The 21,039-nt window shown below is 46.6% G+C and overlaps 1 protein-coding gene across 1 annotated transcript in view; it reads left to right on the top strand.

The window, feature by feature from the left end:
- Positions 1–3,137, top strand: part of LOC115777244 (butyrophilin-like protein 2) — a 34,916-nt gene extending 31,779 nt beyond the window's left edge. Inside the window, exons 4-5 of the mRNA XM_030725087.1 lie at positions 1,078–1,407; positions 1,682–3,137. Of these exons, the coding sequence (XP_030580947.1) occupies positions 1,078–1,407; positions 1,682–1,773 (422 nt within the window). The 3' untranslated portion in view covers positions 1,774–3,137. The remainder of the gene's footprint in view (positions 1–1,077; positions 1,408–1,681) is intronic.
- The last annotated feature ends 17,902 nt before the right edge of the window (positions 3,138–21,039 follow it).

Genomic DNA, 21,039 nt, shown 5'->3' with positions numbered 1-21,039 from the left:
GACTTTGTGTCTGCAAACATTTCTATTGGACACATTGTTGCCTTTATTATATGGCTGCAGAGAGGAGACAGGAAAGTGGGCAGAGAGTGAGGCTCAGTCACACACAGGAAGTGCTCTGGGCTCATTTGGGCCTTTATTATATGGCCCAATAACGACGCCGTCTCTGGATGGGACGGGATTATCGGGGAAACCGGTGTCCGAGAGCGCGGGGCCGGGAAAAGACAGAGTGTGGGCCTCCTTTATTGTGAAAGTCCTCACCATGGTCACTGATGCTGAACACATGAGCTGGTCTGCAGCAGCTTCTGTTCAGAGTTTCAGCTTCCAATGGGCTCAAAGTGTCCCATTTTCAGCCATTCTTTTCCCCACCACATGCTTCCAGTGTGATATGGATCCTCTGCTGAAGGAATCTGCTTTCTATCCACAACCTGTTGATCCGTCTGTGACTGACAGCAGGAAGGAAGCCCTGCAGGTAGAGAGAAACTGTCTGAGTGGCAGTGTTGCTGCAGTTTACCTGCAGCTGCTGATCAACACAAAGTGTCAGTGTGTTTGTGTTTGGTCCTGATCTGCTGCCAAGTCTGTTTGACACTGCTGGATCTGCAGCTGATAGATCCCAGAGGAGAAAGCCATCAGTCTATTGATCCCACAATCTTCCATCAATAGAATTGATGTGACTGTGATCAGTGGAAACAGTGATTTCCACGTCTCCTTCATGGTGTGACAGTGTCAGAGCTCAATGCACTTGGAGACTTTCCTGTTTTTCTGGCTCCATTCAAAGTGTTGCAGCTCTAATGTCCAGCTGTCATATTAGAAATAGAAGCAGCTCTGATTTTAGTGCTCCAAGAAATCCATCAAGTTCTCAATTCACACATCAACCCTTTTCTGCCGCGTTCCTCTCGCCCTTATTTGCAGCTCCACTCTTGTTTTTGCTGGAATCATTATTGATCTCCATGAGCTGTTTCTGCCTGAAGGAGGCGCCACTCCATCGCTTCATTCTGTGCACAACAAGAGTCACATGATGCTGCTCTGGGAGCACCAATCACACTTTGTACAGCTCATGTTGTGTTTGTGTTCTCTCAGTCTGTCAGGTGGAGGTGGAGGAGGGGGCGGAGTCTGTCCAGCTGCCCTTCAGAACCACAGGAAACCTGCCTGGAGATGTTAGAGTGGGGTGGGGACGCACTGAACCTGAATACAACACTGTCCACGTGTATCAGAGCGGCTCTGACCAGCCTCTCAAACAGCACCAGGATTACAGAGACCGAACGAAGATGAATGAAGACCTGCTGAAAACTGGAGACCTCAGTCTGACCCTGAGACTCCCCACAGAGAGAGACAGTGGGACATACAGATGTGACGTCTACAGCAGGAACATCTGGATCAGAGGGAAAACAGTGATGCTCAAAGTCAAAGGTGTGTGTGTGTGTGTGTGTGTGTTTCTCTGTGTGTGTGTGTGTGTGTGTGTGTGTGTGTGTGTGTGTGTTTCTCTGTGTGTGTGTGTGTGTGTGTGTGTGTGTGTGTCTGTGTGTGTGTGTGTGTGTGTGTCTCTGTGTGTGTGTGTGTGTGTGTCTCTGTGTGTGTGTGTGTGTGTGTGTGTGTGTGTGTGTGTGTGTGTGTGTGTGTGTGTGTGTGTGTGTGTGTGTCTCTGTGTGTGTGTGTCTCTGACTGTCTTGTGTCTCCTCTGCAGGCAGAGCTCAGGTCCAGGATCAAACAGGGATCATCAGGAACAGAAGCAGCTCCATTGATCCGACTCCTCTGATGGCTGATCAATCAGTTTGATCTGTTTGTTCTTTGATTATTGATCAGTGATGTCAGAGTGGAGTCAGTGTGATGTTGTTGTTGTGTGTTTGAGCCTTTTAGTGTCCGTGAAGGTCTCTGCTGCCGTAGATCCTCTGAACTGTGACAGAGGTCTCACTCTGGAGGAAACTCTCAGCACTTTCCAGCAGCTCCTCCATCATGGAGGACGTTCCCTCACTGGAACAGGTGGAGGAGAGAGGAGAGGAAGCACAGGTGGATGCTCTGAGGAAGAGGAGCGTTCTCACATTGGTCTTCCTACAACAACACCTTGATCACATGAGCAGAGGGGCGTGGCCTTCAGTGGTCCTAACACGCCGTCGTAGTAATAAAGGAACCCTCCACATGTTCCACTTTGAAGGCTCATCTCCAACAAAGCAGACCTGTGATCACTTTAACTCACTATGATGATTGTTGACATTTGTCTTTGTGTCTCTGGCTTTTCTTGTGTGTCTGTGTGTCTTTGGGATGTTGGATAGAGTCATGTGACCTGCCCAGGGACTACAGATGGAAATGAGCAGTTTAGCTCCAATCTGGCAGCTTTCCATCTTCTATGTTTATATTGATGTCCATGAACATGCACTGTCCCTGTGAGATCAATGCAGATAAAAACAGCTGCTGACCTTTGACCTGATCCAGTGTTGTTCTTCTTCTGTGGTGTTTCTGATGGAGCAGCTGCTCCTGATGTGTTTGAGGATCAAACCAGTGTTCCTGCAGCTGCAGCAAACTCACATTTAGCAGTCAGTGACCTTTGACCTTTCTTCTCTGAACCATCACAGAGACATGAGTCCAGTTTCTTTTAGTTGGACATGTTTTCATTGAGTCATGAAATAAATATCTGTGATGTCTGAAACCATCACAGGGAAACTTCCTCCACATTTTCCAGCTCTGAAGTGTTTCAGGATCTTTGTAGACTCTCCCATGTTTGCCGTGGTCCCTGAATGCAGCATCAGTGTTACAGGTTGAGTGCTGTGAACAAACTGTCAGTGTGATCTTGCACATATTTGAATGTGTGTTTGCTGCAGCTGCTCAAAGTCTTCATGTGAACACTGATGCCACCAGCAGACGGCGCCTTCACCCTGCTAACAGGGCTGCAGAGGGGGGAAATGTTCTGGTTGCTTTGGCTCATTTTAGTTTGTGTTAGCAGGAAGTTCCTGCTGAGCTCATGTAACCGGTGGCTTCTACAGCTCTCTGCGTTGTGTGCATCAATGATCAGATCAGGCCACCGACGTGATTTGGAGGCGATCTCCTTTTATTTCTGACCAAACAGTAAACAAAACATCACAGTCTGGTTGGTGACGATCGCTTTATCAGTTATCACATGTTATTGTGATAACTGTGTATGTGCCGCCCTCTGCTAACGCTGCTGCAGCCTGCGATGTCCTCCATGCTACTACCAGCAGACTCCAAACACAGCACCCACAGGCCCTCTTTCTGATCTCAGGGGACTTTAACCACGTCTCCCTGTCCTCCACTCTCCCCACCTTCACCCAGTATGTCACCTGCCACACCAGGAATACCAACACACTGGATCTACTGTATGCCAACATCAAGGAGGCATACAGCTCATCACCTCTGCCTCCCCTGGGGGGCTCAGGTCACAACCTGGTTCATCTCCAGCCTGTGTACAAACCCTTGGTACACAGAGAACCAGTTGTGACACACACAGTGAAGAAATGGTCTGAGGAGACTGAAGAAGCTCTGAGAGACTGCTTTAGCTCCACTGTGTGGGAAGAGCTTTGTGCCCCTCATGGGGAGGACATCGACAGCATCACGGACTGCATCACTGATTACATCAATTTCTGCGTGGAAAACACTGTGCCCACCAGGAGGGTACGGTGTTTTTCAAACAACAAACCCTGGATCAACTCTGAAATAAAGGCTCTCCTGAAGGAGAAGAAGAGAGCCTTTAGATCAGGAAATAAGGAGGAGCTGAGAGCCGTGCAGAAGGATCTGAGAAGGAAAATCAGGGATGGAAAAAACATCTACAGGAAGAAGATGGAGGACCAGCTACAGCAGAGCAACATCAGTGGGGTTTGGAGGAGTTTGAACTCAATTTCAGGCCACAAACCAAGCCCTAGGGTTGTGGGAAACTTAGTGGGTTAACAACCTGAACCAGTTCTTTAACAGGTTTGACCAGCCACCCACCCACCCCTCCCCCAGCACAGTCCCCCCTGCTGTCAGCCCCACCATCTTTAATGACTGCCAACCTTTCTTCTTCTTGGGACCCTCACACCTCTCAGCTCTCAGCCATCACCCACCCCCGTCACTTCTGAGGACTCCATCTCACAACCCCCATCCCCCACCTCCATCTTGTCCCTCTCAACTCATCACTTGAGGAAGGAGCTACGTAAGATCAAGGTGCGAAAGGCTGCTGGTCCAGACGGCATCAGCTCCAGGCTCCTGAGGTGCTGCGCAGATCAGCTGTGTGGCATCATGGGATACATGTTCAACCTGAGCTTGAAGCTGGGGAAAGTACCACAACTGTGGAAGACCTCCTGTGTGGTACCGGTACCAAAGACCAAACATCCAAAGGATCTCAGCAGCTACAGGCCGGTAGCCCTGACATCGCATCTAATGAAGACCCTCGAGAGGCTGGTCCTCAACCATCTACGCCTCATGGTGTCGTCTTCGTTGGACCCGCTGCAGTTCGCCTACCGGCCTGGCATCGGGGTGGATGACGCCATCATCTACCTCCTGCACCGAGCTCTGACCCACCTGGAGAAGCCTGGAAGCACTGTGAGGATCATGTTCTTTGATTTCTCCAGTGCTTTTAACACCATCCAGCCAGGACTTCTGAGAGACAAGCTGGAACTGTCAGGAGTGGACCACCACATCTCCGAGTGGATACTGGACTACCTCACTGACCGCCCACAGTACGTGAGGACACAGGGCTGTGTCTCTGACAGGCTGGTCTGCAGTACAGGGGCCCCACAGGGAACTGTGCTGGCACCGTTCCTCTTCACCCTCTACACTGCAGACTTCTCCATCAACTCCCCACGCTGCCATCTGCAGAAGTTCTCTGACGACTCTGCCATAGTTGGCCTCATCACAGGTGAGGATGACTCAGAGTACAGACAGTGGACTCAGGACTTTGTGGACTGGTGCCAGCGGAACCACCTCCTGATCAACGCCGCTAAAACCAAGGAGCTGGTGGTGGATTTCCGCAGGCGCAGACCCACCACACGGACACCGGTGAACATCCAGGGAGTGGACATTGAGATAGTGGACTCTTATAAGTACCTGGGTGTTCACCTAAACAATAAACTGGACTGGACTCATAACACTGATGCGCTCTACAGGAAGGGTCAGAGCAGACTCTACCTGCTGAGAAGGCTGAGGTCTTTTGGAGTGCAGGGGACACTCCTGAAGACCTTCTATGACTCTGTGGTGGCATCAGCCATCTTCTATGCAGCAGTATGTTGGAGCAGCAGCTTGTCTACAGCTGAGAGGAAGAGGATAGACAAGCTCATCAGGAAAGCCAGCTCTGTCCTAGGATGTCCTCTCGACTCAGTGCAGGTGGTGGGAGACAGAAGGACTCTGACCAAAATAACATCACTGATGGACAAGGTCTCCCATCCCATGCATGAAACTGTTGCTGAGCTGGAGAGCTCCTTCAGTGACAGACTGCTGCATCCTAAATGCACAAAGGAGCGTTACCGCAGATCCTTCCTCCCAGCAGCTGTAAGACTTTATAACCATCACTGCTCCCAACAAAAACCACAATAGCCTACACAATGTAGGATAATATATAATATACTGTAAATAGTCCGGCCTGTTAAGGCTCAACACACAGGCACATCATGTACATTGTATATAGTGTTATTATTATTAGTAGTATTAAGGTTAATATTGTTTGTTGATTTTATATATATTCTTTTCTTAATAGTGTGAATTATTATATCTTTATTTATATTTATAATAACTGCGGCTGCTGTTACACCCAAATTTCCCCTCTGTGGGACAATAAAGGCTGTTTCTTCTTCTTCTTCTTCTTCTTCTTCTTCCTTTTTTTCAAACAGTGAATCCTCCAGGCCGAATCTTCAGTGCATTGTTACAGCAAAGGTCTCAAAATATTAATCATGGGACCCCCAATAGCTTACTTCCGATACACGACCTGGGCAATATCTCTCGGGCAGATAGCGGCCTGAGCTCGTCCGGCCCAAGATAAGGTTGGAGCGGAAAATTCTCAGCGGTAAATCTCCGCGAGGACCTATCACTTTATTCTCTTCAGCGCTATTCAATAAATACCCCCAGAACAGATACGACAAGACGAACAGACAAGACAAACACCATTCACAGCTGCGATCTCACTCACAACACGCATTCAGAGTTCAGCCATGCAATAAAAACCCCAGACACAACACCTGCTCAATCCAGGAGTCTCCTTTTATCCAGATTAGACCATTTTAACTCAAAATAGCCGACCACAAAACCCTTAAATTTTTACAAATTCTTTATCCAGAGCAAGACAGCTGTTTTATTTTGAAAGTGTAACCAGGAACTTGGGCGGAAGTCTCACTGTCACACGGACGACACCAATGATGCAGAAAACTGCTTTACTTACTTTTGCGCGCTTTTGGTGTTCTCCGTGGCGACGTGAGGCTCCGTCCAAACCCTAGGTACCTCTCCAGCTGTTCTTATCTCGGAGTCCCTTCGTGGTCGCCAAGATGTCGGGTTTTTTTGCGGCTCTCTCCCCCTGTTGCTCTTACCAGGCGGAGGGGAGACCAATGGGAGCAAATGCACCTTGAAAAAAACTCCACACTTCACAGAAACTCACTGGAGATGAGCAGGTTTCGTTTCCAGGATTTATTGAAGCACAAAGTTAAACAAAGTACAAGATAGCAAAAAGTTAAACAAAATGCAAGAAAGCAAAAAGCCTCCCGAGAGTGAGTGCCTTGTGCTGTTGCAAGGTGGTAGAAAAGCAAAGAAATAAACGTCCAGAGTTTAACAGAGTATAAAAAAACAGAAGCCCTCTCGGGAGTGAGAGCCTGCAGCCGCTGCAAACACGGGTGAGAGGAAGAGCAAAGAAGAGCGCTCCCTCCAAACTTTGCCTCTGCCTTTTATAGACCAACCTCACACCTCCTCCAGCTGTTATCAGGCGGAGGGGACATATTAAGATGCTCTTTAGGCAACAGTTCTATGAATTGTTCTCGGGGGCTAGCAAGACACCCAACTTTCCCACGGAAGGAGTCCAGGTGCGCCTCTACTCCTCCCTTTCAGGACTCACTCCGGCTACTCGCCCTCCCCTCGGGAGAAGCTGGGTCAAAAGTGCACTGTGTAAAAGGTGAAGCTCCTCACAAAGGTGGGGGCTAGCATTACTTAATGGAAAAATCCCAGGTCGCGGCAGAGGCCTCAGCCACCTACAGCATGCAGAGCTTCAGTGTGTGAGTGACAATATAGGTGACAAATAATATATAATGTGACCATTAATTAGAGTGTGTGATTAATATATATGACAATACATGATATAAAAATATTGATATAAAATACTGATGTCATCAAGATAAAAATACACGACACGATCTCCTTTTATTTCTGACCAAACAGTAAACAAAGCATCACAGTCTGGTTGGTGACGATCGCTTTAAGCCCCTACACAAACAAAACACACAAAGACATTGTTGTCTAGTACAGCTGGATTTATGATTACTAAACTTCCTAAACGTTCACTCACCGCTCCCGCCGAATGCCACAGGAAGAAGGGGGAGAGTGAGCGCGAGACTGCTCCTTATAAAGGAGTTGTCCGAGAAAACTAAACGTAGGGGTACAGAAAACAATAACAAAAGAAAGGTTCCGCACACCAACCGGAGCTACACAAACACGTCAGGTAAATTCAATAAAATAATATTTGTGAAATTCTACATAAATAAATACGAACATAACTGGCAGAGACAACTGTAAACACACATTACAGTGAGCAGAGAGGCTGAAGAAAACTCTTCTTCATGGCTGCAGAGACACTGAGCCGAGGGAGACCCCTGGTGAACAAACAGACAGGAAGTATACCAACAACCTCTCTGCTAACTGAGCTGATTATGATCCATTCTGACCTCCATGTTGCTGCTTCATCCTCAGCTGATATCTACTGCTGTGTGTGTGTGTGTGTGTGTGTGTGTGTGTGTGTGTGTGTGTGTGTGTGTGTGTGTGTGTGTGTGTGTGTGTGTGTGTGTGTGTGTGTGTGTTTTTCAGGACCATCAGGACAGAATAACATGTTCATGTTTTGTTGTGTGTGCAGCACAAACACAAGGACAGTAAAGATAAAATATGAAAAGCTCCAAATGTTCTTCCCTTAAACCAAGGCTAATAAAAACAAAGCTGCAGGAACAGGAGGGCAGTGAACTCTGACCTCTGTGTCGGAGTAGAAGAAAATCACAGAGACTGCTTCAAAGTTTTCTCTTTGAGCAGATGTTGATCAAACAGTTTCACCAAGAAGAGCGGTCAAACATCCAGGCAGCAAAAGTGTGGTCCAGGAGCAGCTTAGTGACATGTAACCAAATCTTAGTGTGTGGATACTGTAGCAAGTCTAGATGCTGTGTTCTGTGTGAGTGTTGGGTTTTCCTGTGGTGGTGGGAACGTGAAGACAATACGGGATGTTGGGTTGGCAGTAGGAGGGGTTGACTTTGGGGTAACGTTTTTTTTGGGGGGGGGGGGTGTCATGTTTGGCAGTTTTCGCAATCAGAATGATGATCCGACTGCACTATTGTTCCAAACATTTTTGCTTTTACAAGAACAGCTCTATAAGTTTTTTATAGGCTGTTCCTGTTAATTGTATTTTTATTTTATTTATTCTTGCAAGATCTGACAGGCAGGAAGAGAAGAAAGAGAGAGATGGAAAGGAAAGAAAAAAGGGGGAGAGAACAGAAAAAAATAGAAGATAGATAGCTACAGATACATACACTTTCACATATATACATGCATATACATATACACTGTCAAATAATGTCAAGTGAAGATTGAGATCTTGATCGCCTGCTAGCCTAAGCTTGGTGCTGAATGTACAATCATAACTTATAGAACCGTTAGAGAATGAAGTATATGATTTACGATCAAATGATGTGTGTAAGTGTAACAGAAATGATGGCTGGAGCAGTGTGTTGAGAAAATTGCGAAATCCTTGAGCTAAGGGTAAAATGAGGAACTGAAAGCTGTTGCCTGGAGACGCGCAGAGCAAAGTTAGAAACATGTTCAGACATGTGCCCGGAATGGAAAATACTTAAAGTCTTATATTAGATGAGAAATGAAGTAATGTCTGGGTTAAACACCCTAAAAGGATATCAGGAATGGGGTGATAACTGTCATGATGATGTTTAGAAAATAGGCTGTGTCTTAGAAGTAAGATATATAAAGAGGATGCACAGGAGCAACAGTCGAGAATCTAGGGAGCCCTTCCCAGCACCAGGACAAGTCTGCAGATTGGACCCAGCCAATCCAGATGTGGACATTTAATTGGCCTCAAACGTCTTTGTGAGGATTCTCCCTGCATCGTCAGATGAAGATTGGAAGTACCTAAGCTGTTGGATTTCAAAAAAAGGACATCCGAATAACAGTAAGGATTATGAAAGAAGGATAGTCAACTGAGAAAGGTTAACATCTCTCTTTTTGGACTTCTCCTTTTTCCCCCAACTTCACTGAGGCAGCACTGGACTGGACTGTGGGTGTGGTCGCTTCGGCCGAGTGACTCGCTTGAATGCAGTCTCTTCAAAAAGGATTTATGGACAGAATTGGACATTTTCAAGCCCCTTCTTCAACAACCCAGCTTAAGTATAACATCATGAATCAGATTTAGTAATTCTGACAGTTATGCTCTGTGATTGATTAATTTTGATTCTGAGATTTAAATTCTAAGTAGAATGTTGATTTTGAAGAATTGATTAAGAATTGATTTTGAGCTAAATGCAAACCGCTTGAGCTGAACCCTGCATGATAAAATTTGACTCCAAAAGTCAGTATAATTCGTTGAGAATTATTCCCCTCTTAACGGTACACTTGAAGTCCATGAAACAGTAAAAAGCTAGGCAAGTTAAGCTATAACATCAGGTTCTGTCTGGACACACTAGTCATATGAAATCCACTTCAACTTTACATATGTCCCTTGGGCTCACTGTCCGAGCCGATAAAAGAAATCTGGTCAGCAACAAGTGCACTGATCAAGGGGCTGGCTGCTACAACTAATTGGGCCGTAATTTGGGGTCGGCTGCGTGAGCCTTCCTGACCGGCGGCATCAGATTACAGAGGAAGCGGGGCAGATGTTAGGATTATTAGCAGTTAGAGCCAGACGAGCAGCCCCGCCACAGCTCAAGTAGTGTCACTGAGCTCAGAAGTGGGTAATACCCTGCCGGCCCAAGTGATCAGGACCCTATGAAACGTAGTAGCTGTCACAGAGGTAAAATACCTGTGGGATCAAACAACACATACACATACAGTCTTGCTGTAGTTGTAGTAATGTATATGTGCTCCTCTGTCATGGAACATATTCAATAATTAGGACAAGAAGCCGCAACCACCCTCATCAGGATCCAGATGCAAGCAGGGAAAGACCCAGGGGACCCGGGTCATCCACGGCCCACCAGGAGCTCAGAAGACTCAAGGCCACACATCCTGATGGCAAGTGCGCGCACACCCCAGAGGAGGAAGGAGGGAGACCCCAGACGGAGCCCCCACGGTCAAAGGGCAAGAGCCCAGAGAGCCAGAGGCAATGAGTAGACCCCCAACAGGCTGGCCACGAGCATGAGCCGAGAACCCAGCCCCAAGGCCCCAGGCGCCCGGGAATCGCCCGACACCCAGCAGAGAGCCCCCACCACCGCAAAAGAGGCCCGAGCCACCCCCAGGCCACAGCCGCCAAGCGAGCGGGCCAAAAGCCAAGCCAAGACATCCGGCCACGAACCCCAGGACTCCCAGGCACCCGCACCCCAGGGGCAGCAGTGATGATCAATGGGGAGCAGTAGGGAGGGGTAACTCCTGCCCTCCGCAACTGTGTCCCACAGGGGCCAAGGCAAGCCACAGACCCAGGCCCAGCTGTCCACACATGCGCACACACGCAGGCAGACACGCACACACACACACACACACATCATGTACTCACACACACACACATACATGCCAGTCACACACCCATGCACATGCACACAGACCATACATGGACACTAAGTGTGGTCAAGCGGGTACCAGCACCGAGCCAGCGGCGCCCCAGAGAAGCAGGCAACCCAGCCCCAAACTACTAGCCAGTCCCTACGCCCGGCAGGGTGCACAAAGTGGGAGGACCCACCCACTCAAAGTGGTTGGGGTGATGTGTTAGGTGTATGTGAGTGTATGTAGTGGGAGGAATGGTTTTTTACAGCTATTAAAATTGGGGGTTTTTTTGTTGTTCATGTTTGGGGAGAGTTGAGTGCTAATAAAGGAGCTCTGTACCGACTGCCTGTGTCCACATTAGCGTGGATCGCTACAATACATTTAGTGTGTGTGGATTAGAAAATAAACATGCTGCACAATCAGTGCACCTGGAAAAGGAGCAGTCCTTCCTTTCGGTGCTCTTTTTTGTACTTTTGTATTTCATATTTGTTAGTTTTGGTGCATTTGTCTCTGCAAACAACTGCTACACACGCCAGGATCTTGTGGACATTGGCTACCGGCACAAGATATCAGTATCGAGTGATTTTCACTACACTCATAACATCCCAGAACACATAGCGAGACCGCCGGGGGCTCCGTGGATTGTTATCGGGTCTGGAAGGCGCCGCCGACGGCGGAGGGAGAGGAAGCAGAAGCGGGGCTGCAGGTCCGGCTCTATGCTGAAGCTGAAATGCCAACCACACAGGCCTCCTCTGCCGAGCCTGTATCTCTCCAACGCCAGGTCCATGGTAAATAAAACGGACAACCTAGAGTTAGAGCTGGCTGTAAATCGCTATGTTCGTGACTGCTGTGTAATGATTATCACCGAGACCTGGCTAAACCCCCCACATTCCCGATGCTAGCGTGCAGCTAGCAGGCCGCACTCTGCTACGCGGAGATCGGACCAAGGACTCCGGTAAGAGCAGGGGAGGGGGTCTCTGTATTTACGTGCATGAGGACTGGTTGTAACAACGGAACAATCATAGACAAACATTGTTCCCCAGACCTCGAGTACATGTCTGTAAGATGTCGGCCTTTTTTTCTACCCAGAGAGCTAACAGTAGTGATCGTCACAGCTGTGTATATAGCTCCCGATGCTAACGTTAGCATGGCGCTCTCTCTCCTGCTGAACGCCATTAACGAACAGCAGCGGCTCCACCCCGACGGTGTTCTTATTATCGCGGGAGACTTTAACAAGGCCAACTTAAAGACTGTACTCCCGAAATTCCACCAACATGTCAAATGTTCTACAAGAGGGGAGAACACTCTTGACCATGTTTACTCCAACATTAAGCACGCTTACAGAGCCAAACCCCTCCCCCACCTCGGCCAGTCCGACCATCTTTCCCTGCTGCTCACCCCAGCATACACCCCCCTCAGACGGAGAGCCAGGCCTACTGTAAAAACCATTACAACCTGGCCTGAAAACGCACTCTCCGACCTACAGGACTGCTTTGCATACACAGACTGGGACTTATTCGAACACGAGGACCTAGAAACATTCACAGGGACGGTACTGGACTACATTAAGTTCTGTATCGGAAATGTGACTGTCAGCAAAAACATCCGGGTTTTCCCTAACCAGAAACCCTGGATGAACAGCCAGGTCCGTTCACTCCTCAAAACCCGTGATGCTGCCTTCAGGTCAGGCGACAGAGCTCTGTACAGTGCTGCTCGAGCTGACCTGAAAAGAGGAATTAAAAAAGCCAAAACGGACTACAGAAGGAGAATAGAGTCCCATCTGTCCAGCAATAACACACGGGAGAAGTGGCAGGGCATTCAGAACATCACAAACTTCAGAGGCCTGACCTGTTTGACCTGCTGCCCTCTGGCAGGCGCTACAGGTGCATCAAAGCCAGAACAAACAGACTCAAGAACAGTTTCTTCGCCAGAGCAATCACCACCCTGAACTCACACACTCACCCACTGTAACTGTGCAACACCCACATCTCTGTGCAATATTATATCATTCAAACTGAACAATATCTAACATTCCTATATTGTGTAATATCCAGTATTTATTCACTAGTGCAATATTCATTCACCAAGTGCAATATTCATCATCTTCATTATTATATGTATACACATATTTACTTTTCTTACAATGTACAGATGCACCAATGTATGTATATATTTTTATATATTCTATTTTTTGTATATTTTACACATTGTTTATTTCTGTATATCTCTTGATTATATTGATCATACTAGATTATAATATTTTCATAATATTTTTATTTTAGAGAGTTTGATTTTCTGTTACATGGCACTGAACAGGAGTGGCCCTCCAATCTCATTGTACATCCTGTATAATGACAATAAAGGCATTCTATTCTATTCTATTCTATGTTAAGTAATGGGTTTACCAGAGCCAATAATACTCAGAGGGCGTCATGTAGCTTTGTCAGGTGATTTGGTGTAGCCAGTTACATGATTGGCCGAATGACATGTCAATAAAAATGGGGTCTAGCCTGCCATATAAAAGAGACTTTTATATGGCGTCACCGGGCCCTGGCCAGTTAAGGGGCTACGCTAGTGAATTCCTAAAGGTATAAGTGACCACTGTGAATATAATTTTCAAGTCATTCAGCAGATATCTCAATAACAAGCTGGACTGGAGTACAAACACAGACATCCTGTATAAGAAGGGCCAGAGTCGACTCCACCTGCTGAGGAGACTGAGGTCCTTTGGTGTCTGCAGGACTCTGTTAAAGACCTTTTATGACACAGTGGTAGCATCTACCCTTTTCTATGCAGTGGCCTGCTGGGGGGGTGGATGCACCGAAAGGGACAGAAGGAGGATCGACAAACTGGTGCGGAGGTCTAGCTCTGTGTTGGGATGTCCTCTGGAGTCTGTGATGATGGTGGGTGAGAGGAGGATGTTAGCAAAGCTGACATCCATCATGGACCCCCCCATCACCCTCTGCATGAGACCGTGGGTGAGCTGAGCAGCTCCTTCAGTCAGAGACTGAAACATCCTCCTGCAGGAAGGAGCGCTTTCGCAGGTCATTCATCCCAACAGCAGTTAGACTGTACAACACATCATAATGTCTTGAGTCACTTGGACACTTTACCTCCTCTGCCATCACTTTATCCATACAGTCAGATACATTTTATTTATTACACTCACCCATATAATGCATACCGTGTATGCTGTGTACCTTACCGGCTACAAATGTATATAATATTTTGATATCTTTATATAGTGTTTTGATGTGTGTATATGTGTGTATATGTAAATGTGGGTATTGACATTGATATATATATTTATGTATATAGTGCTTATGTATATGTGTATAGTTTTTTGCTATTTTATTTTATTTTATTCTATTCTATTTTAGTTTTAGTTTAGTTATTTGTTTTTACTCATCCTTTTCATTTTTTCTCTGTACTGAGCTGCTGTAATGCACAAATTTCCCCGTTGTGGGATCATTAAAGTTTTATCTTATCTTATATACTTTGAATAAAGCACACAAAGAAGTCATCATCTAGATTTATAATTAATTGAGTGACACAGATTACGCTACACAAAAACACCACTGTGCTCTGAAACAGGAACAGGAAGTGATACAATATCACTCACTGTGATACAATATGACAGTGAGGGCCAACACCAAGTGAGAACAAAACTCATGCATTTGTTATTTTGTATTTCCTCATCATCAGTGTGTTCTAAAAGCCTCCTTAAAAGACTTAAAGTAAATAAGAGTAAACAATCATATATCCCAGTACACAGTGAACAGCTGTTATCAAGAACAGCTGTTAAGTGTAAAATCCTATCCAAATGGACCCACTATGTTCAGGGTAATAACACGTTCTTCTTGAAACATGTGACTGTGGCACGTTCTGTGTGCAATGATATATAAATTTGGATGTATGCAGATGATATACAGTGTATCACAAAAGTGAGTATACCCCTCACCTGTCTGCATATATTTAAGTATGACTTTTCATGGGACAACACTGACAAAATGACACTTTGACCCAATGAACAGTAGTCTGTGTGCAGCTTATATAACAGTCTTCATGTAGAGCAACAATTCATCTTTAAGATCCTCAGAGAGTTCTTTCAGTGACCAGTATGAGAGAGTGTGAGAGCTGTACTACAAAACTGAACACACCTGCTCCCTATGCACACCTGAGACCTAGTAACACTAACGAGTCACATGATATTTTGGAGGGGAAATGACAAGCAGTGCTCAGTTTGGACATTTACAGGTGTAGCCTCTTAGGGGTGTACTCACTTTTGTTGCTGCTGGTTTAGACATTAATGGCTGTATATGGAGTTATTTTGAGGGAAGAATAAATTTACACTGTTATATAAGCTGCACACAGACGACTGTTCATTGTGTCAAAGGGTCATTTTGTCAGTGCTGTCCCATGAAAAGATATACTTAAATATCTGCAGACATGTGAGGGCTGTACTCACTTTGTGATACACTGCACTGATTTTCACACGTGGGAGAGAATCTGAGCGAGTAGGTCTAAAACTGTCACATATAACTGATGAAGTTTCACACTGGCTTCAATCATCATGCTTCACAATGAATACTGAGGAAACATTTGTGTTTCATCAGGAAGGGTAAACAGAAGTATATAGAAGTAAATATTTTGTTGGTGGTCAAAAAATAAGGAATATAGTGGGGGAGCAACTTTTCGGTGTTATCTCAGATCGTGCATTTAGCTGCAGAAGCCATGCTGAGAAGGTGAACATTCTTCATAACAAACATTATGGCAACAAAAGAGAGCAGTAAGTCCACAGTGACTGCCTTAGGAAACACACAATGTTCCGTTGTTTCTGTTCTCCATGTCAGGAGCTGATAAAAGTCATCTTTCACTTTAAGGAACCAGCAGGACTCACCTGTTTCTGCAGTTTTCAGTGAGCAGGAGACGATGCTTCAGTCGTTGTGGCCTCTCTGTTTAATTATATTGCTGCAGATCAGGAAACACACAGTGACCACACTGCTACTGTGCACTCTGACTTACTTCCTGTTTGTCTTCACCACTAAACAGAGCACATGTTTCCAACACAGAAAACACACACATCACTTTCTGATCAAGTTCTCTGTAGATTGTTTATTCTTCTCAGGTGATTCATCATTAAGTCCCATCAATACTCTCAATAGGATGGAGACTTTAGAAGCTGAACTCTGTCAATCTTCTCCTGAAAATCTGTCTTTGGTCTGAATCAAACATATTTACTGGTACTGTGGGGGAAACGCATCTGGGTTCATTTATACTTCATACTACAGACATGGGGATGATTCTGTTTTAAACATGTTTTCTTGGATTTTAAGAGCATCTGTCAGCCTACTCATCAAAACCATGAGATGGAATGAGATGGACAGCCTGAGCAGGTGCATGAAGCAGCCAGAAGGTGGCAGCACATCTCCATTACTGGTCCTGCTCGCTGCTCAAAAGACCTTAAAGCACCGTGGAGCCTGATTGGCTAGAACAGCAGAACTGGCAGGTGAACCACTGGAGGCCTGATGAGAGCAGGTTCACCCTGAGCACAGATGTGAAAGGGCGAGGAGACGCCGTGGAGAACGTTATGTTTTCCAAAGGTAACATGCTCACATCTCTGGTTTTATGTGTACACGGCAAATCCAAAGACAGTAGAGACGAAATCTGAGCTGAGCAGCTCGAAGTGTTAAATCAGAGGAAGGAAGGCTGTGAACTCTGACTTCATGTCATGGTCCTCTTGTCCTCCTGGGTGGTCCTGCCTGTTATGGTCTCTCTCTCTTCAAACGTGTGTGTGTGTGTGTGTGTGTGTGTGTGTGTGTGTGTGTGTGTGGTGTGTGTGTGTGTGTGTGTGTGTGTGTGTGTGTGTGTGTGGTTGAGCAGCTTCACTTTGGTCAGAAACAGGAAGCAGTTAATCTGCACTTAATCTGTTATCAGATTAAGTGCAGGCTAAAAATAGCATCATTGTAACTTCCATCTACAGAACAGCTGCAGTGAGATTACTTAGCAACTTTGGCAGGTGTCATTAACAGAGTCAGTATACTCCATCAGATTTAATTCACATCAAAGAAAAAAGTGATTTTGATTTCTTGCGGCATCAGCGGGATATGAGAACATCAAACGTGGACACACCAGCTCCCAGAACAGGGATTTTTTTTATTTAAACTAATTTCCTGCTGAACGACTCGATATTCCCCGCGAACTGAGAAGGAAGAGACGCGGGAGACGTGCGGGCATAGCTCGTCGTTGCCAGAGGAGAAGGTACAGGCCCGTCATCCCGTCCATCATCATGGGAAACATGAGATCTCTTCCCAACAAAGTGGACGAGCTGGCGGCGCTAACGCGACATCAAAGGAGCTACCGGGGAGAGCAGCCTCATGTGCCTGACGGAGACGTGGCTAACCGAGCTAACCCCGGACTCACACATAAACATGGACGGCTTCATTTGATCCGTGCCGACAGAACCAAGGAGAGTGGTAAGAAGAGGGGCGGGGGTCTGGCTGTGTTTGTAAACGATAGATGGTGCAACTCCAGACATCTAACCATCAAAGAGACGCTCTGCAGTAAGGACATTGAAACTGCTCGCTGTTAGTATGAGACCGCACTATCTTCCTCGGGAGTTTTCACATGTTATTGTGATAACTGTGTATGTGCCGCCCTCTGCTAACGCTGCCTGCAGCCTGCGATGTCCTCCATGCTACTACCAGCAGACTCCAAACACAGCACCCACAGGCCCCTCTTTCTGATCTCAGGGGACTTTAACCACGTCTCCCTGTCCTCCACTCTCCCACCTTCACCCAGTATGTCACCTGCCACACCAGGAACACCAACACACTGGATCTACTGTATGCCAACATCAAGGAGGCATACAGCTCATCACCTCTGCCTCCCCTGGGGGGCTCAGATCACAACCTGGTTCATCTCCAGCCTGTGTACAAACCCTTGGTACACAGAGACCCAGTTGTGACACACACAGTGAAGAAATGGTCTGCGGAGACTGAAGAAGCTCTGAGAGACTGCTTTAGCTCCACTGTGTGGGAAGAGCTTTGTGCCCCTCATGGGGAGGACATCGACAGCATCACGGACTGCATCACTGATTACATCAATTTCTGCGTGGAAAACACTGTGCCCACCAGGAGGGTACGGTGTTTTTCAAACAACAAACCCTGGATCAACTCTGAAATAAAGGCTCTCCTGAAGGAGAAGAAGAGAGCCTTTAGATCAGGAAATAAGGAGGAGCTGAGAGCCGTGCAGAAGGATCTGAGAAGGAAAATCAGGGATGGAAAAAAACATCTACAGGAAGAAGATGGAGGACCAGCTACAGCAGAGCAACATCAGTGGGGTTTGGAGGAGTTTGAACTCAATTTCAGGCCACAAACCAAGCCCTAGGGTTGTGGGAGACTTAGAGTGGGTAACAACCTGAACCAGTTCTTTAACAGGTTTGACCAGCCACCCACCCCTCCCCCAGCCCAGTCCCCCCTGCTGTCAGCCCCCACCATCTTTAATGACTGCCAACCTTTCTTCTTCTTGGGGACCTCACACCTCTCAGCTCTCAGCCATCACCCACCCCCTTCACTTCTGAGGACTCCATCTCACAACCCCCATCCCCCACCTCCATCTTGTCCCTCTCAACTCATCATGTGAGGAAGGAGCTACGTAAAATCAAGGTGCGAAAGGCTGCTGGTCCAGACGGCATCAGCTCCAGGCTCCTGAGGTGCTGCGCGATCAGCTGTGTGGCATCATGGGATACATGTTCAACCTGAGCTGAAGCTGGGGAAAGTACCACAACTGTGGAAGACCTCCTGTGTGGTACCGGTACCAAAGACCAAACATCCAAAGGATCTTAGCAGCTACAGGCCGGTAGCCCTGACATCGCATCTAATGAAGACCCTCGAGAGGCTGGTCCTCAACCATCTACGCCTCATGGTGTCGTCTTCGTTGGACCCGCTGCAGTTCGCCTACCGGCCTGGCATCAGAGTGGATGACGCCATCATCTACCTCCTGCACCGAGCTCTGACCAACCTGGAGAAGCCTGGAAGCACTGTGAGGATCATGTTCTTTGATTTCTCCAGTGCTTTTAACACCATCCAGCCAGGACTTCTGAGAGACAAGCTGGAACTGTCAGGAGTGGACCACCACATCTCCGAGTGGATACTGGACTACCTCACTGACCGCCCACAGTACGTGAGGACACAGGGCTGTGTCTCTGACAGGCTGGTCTGCAGTACGGGGGCCCCACAGGTGAACTGTGCTGTCACCGTTCCTCTTCACCCTCTACACTGCAGACTTCTCCATCAACTCCCCACGCTGCCATCTGCAGAAGTTCTCTGACGACTCTGCATAGTTGGCCTCATCACAGGTGAGGATGACTCAGAGTACAGACAGTGGACTCAGGACTTTGTGGACTGGTGCCAGCGGAACCACCTCCTGATCAACGCCGCTAAAACCAAGGAGCTGGTGGTGGATTTCCGCAGGCGCAGACCCACCACACGGACACCGGTGAACATCCAGGGAGTGGACATTGAGATAGTGGACTCTTATAAGTACCTGGGTGTTCACCTAAACAATAACTGGACTGGACTCATAACACTGATGCGCTCTACAGGAAGGGTCAGAGCAGACTCTACCTGCTGAGAAGGCTGAGGTCTTTTGGAGTGCAGGGGACCCTCCTGAAGACCTTCTATGACTCTGTGGTGGCATCAGCCATCTTCTATGCAGCAGGATGTTGGAGCAGCAGCTTGTCTACAGCTGAGAGGAAGAGGATAGACAAGCTCATCAGGAAAGCCAGCTCTGTCCTAGGATGTCCTCTCGACTCAGTGCAGGTGGTGGGAGACAGAAGGACTCTGACCAAAATAACATCACTGATGGACAAGGTCTCCCATCCCATGCATGAAACTGTTGCTGAGCTGGAGAGCTCCTTCAGTGACAGACTGCTGCATCCTAAATGCACAAAGGAGCGTTACCGCAGATCCTTCCTCCCAGCAGCTGTAAGACTTTATAACCATCACTGCTCCCACCAAAACCACAATAGCCTACACAATGTAGGATAATATATAATATACTGTAAATAGTCCGGCCTGTTAAGGTTCAAACACACAGGCACATCATGTTACATTGTATATAGTGTTATTATTATTAGTAGTATTAAGGTTAATATTGTTTGTGATTTTATATATATTCTTTTCTTAATAGTGTGAATTATTATATCTTTATTTATATTTATAATAACTGCGGCTGCTGTTACACCCAAATTTCCCCTCTGTGGGACAATAAAGGCTGTTTCTTCTTCTTCTTCTTCTTCTTCTTTCTACCCTACAATAAACAGTTTGTGTCCAAGTTTTGTTTGATCCCACAGGTATTTTACCTCTGTGACAGCTTCTCCATTTCATAGGGTCCTGATCATTTGGTTCGACAGGGTATTACCCACTTCCGAGCCCAGTGATACTACTTAAGCTGTGGCGGGGCTGCTCGTCTGGCTCTAACTGCTAATAATCCTATCATCTGCCCCTCTACCTCTCTGTTCTGATGCTATCGTTCAGGAAGGCTCACACAGACGACCCAAAACAAAGTCCAGATAGTTATAGCAGCCAGCCCCTTGATCAGTGCACTTGTAACCGACCAGAATCTTTTATCGGCTCGGAGTGAGCCCAAGGGACATAAGTAAAGTTGAAGTGGATTACTAAAGACTAGTGTGTCCTATCAGAACCTGATGATACAGCTTGACTTGCCTAACTTTTACTATTCTTGGACATTAAGTGTACCGTTTAAAAGGGAAATAAATTCTCAACAAATTTCACTGACCTTTTAGAGTCAAATTTTATTTGCAGGTTTTTAGCTCAAGCAATTTGCATTTAGCTCTGAATCAATCCTTAATCAATGCTCTACATGCAGTAATCACTCCTAATTATCAGATCTCAAAATCATCATATATCAATCACTTCTTAAACAGAGTAAATACTTATGAGCTGGGTTGATGAAGAAGGGGTTTGAAATTGTCCAAATCGTTTAAAATCCTTTTTGGAAGAAAAGACTTCAAGTTGGTGCCTGGCCAGAAGCGACCACAACCCAAAGTCCAGTCCGTTGCTGCTTGCAGTGAAGTTGGGGAAAAAGGAGAAGTCCAAAAGAGTGAAGTTATCCACTTCTAATTGACTGTCCTTCTTTTATATCCTTACTGTTCTT

This window comes from Archocentrus centrarchus, unplaced genomic scaffold, assembly GCF_007364275.1.
Source record: "Archocentrus centrarchus isolate MPI-CPG fArcCen1 unplaced genomic scaffold, fArcCen1 scaffold_45_ctg1, whole genome shotgun sequence".
Classification (NCBI taxonomy): domain Eukaryota; kingdom Metazoa; phylum Chordata; class Actinopteri; order Cichliformes; family Cichlidae; genus Archocentrus; species Archocentrus centrarchus.
This window is presented reverse-complemented; position numbering and strand designations above follow the sequence as displayed.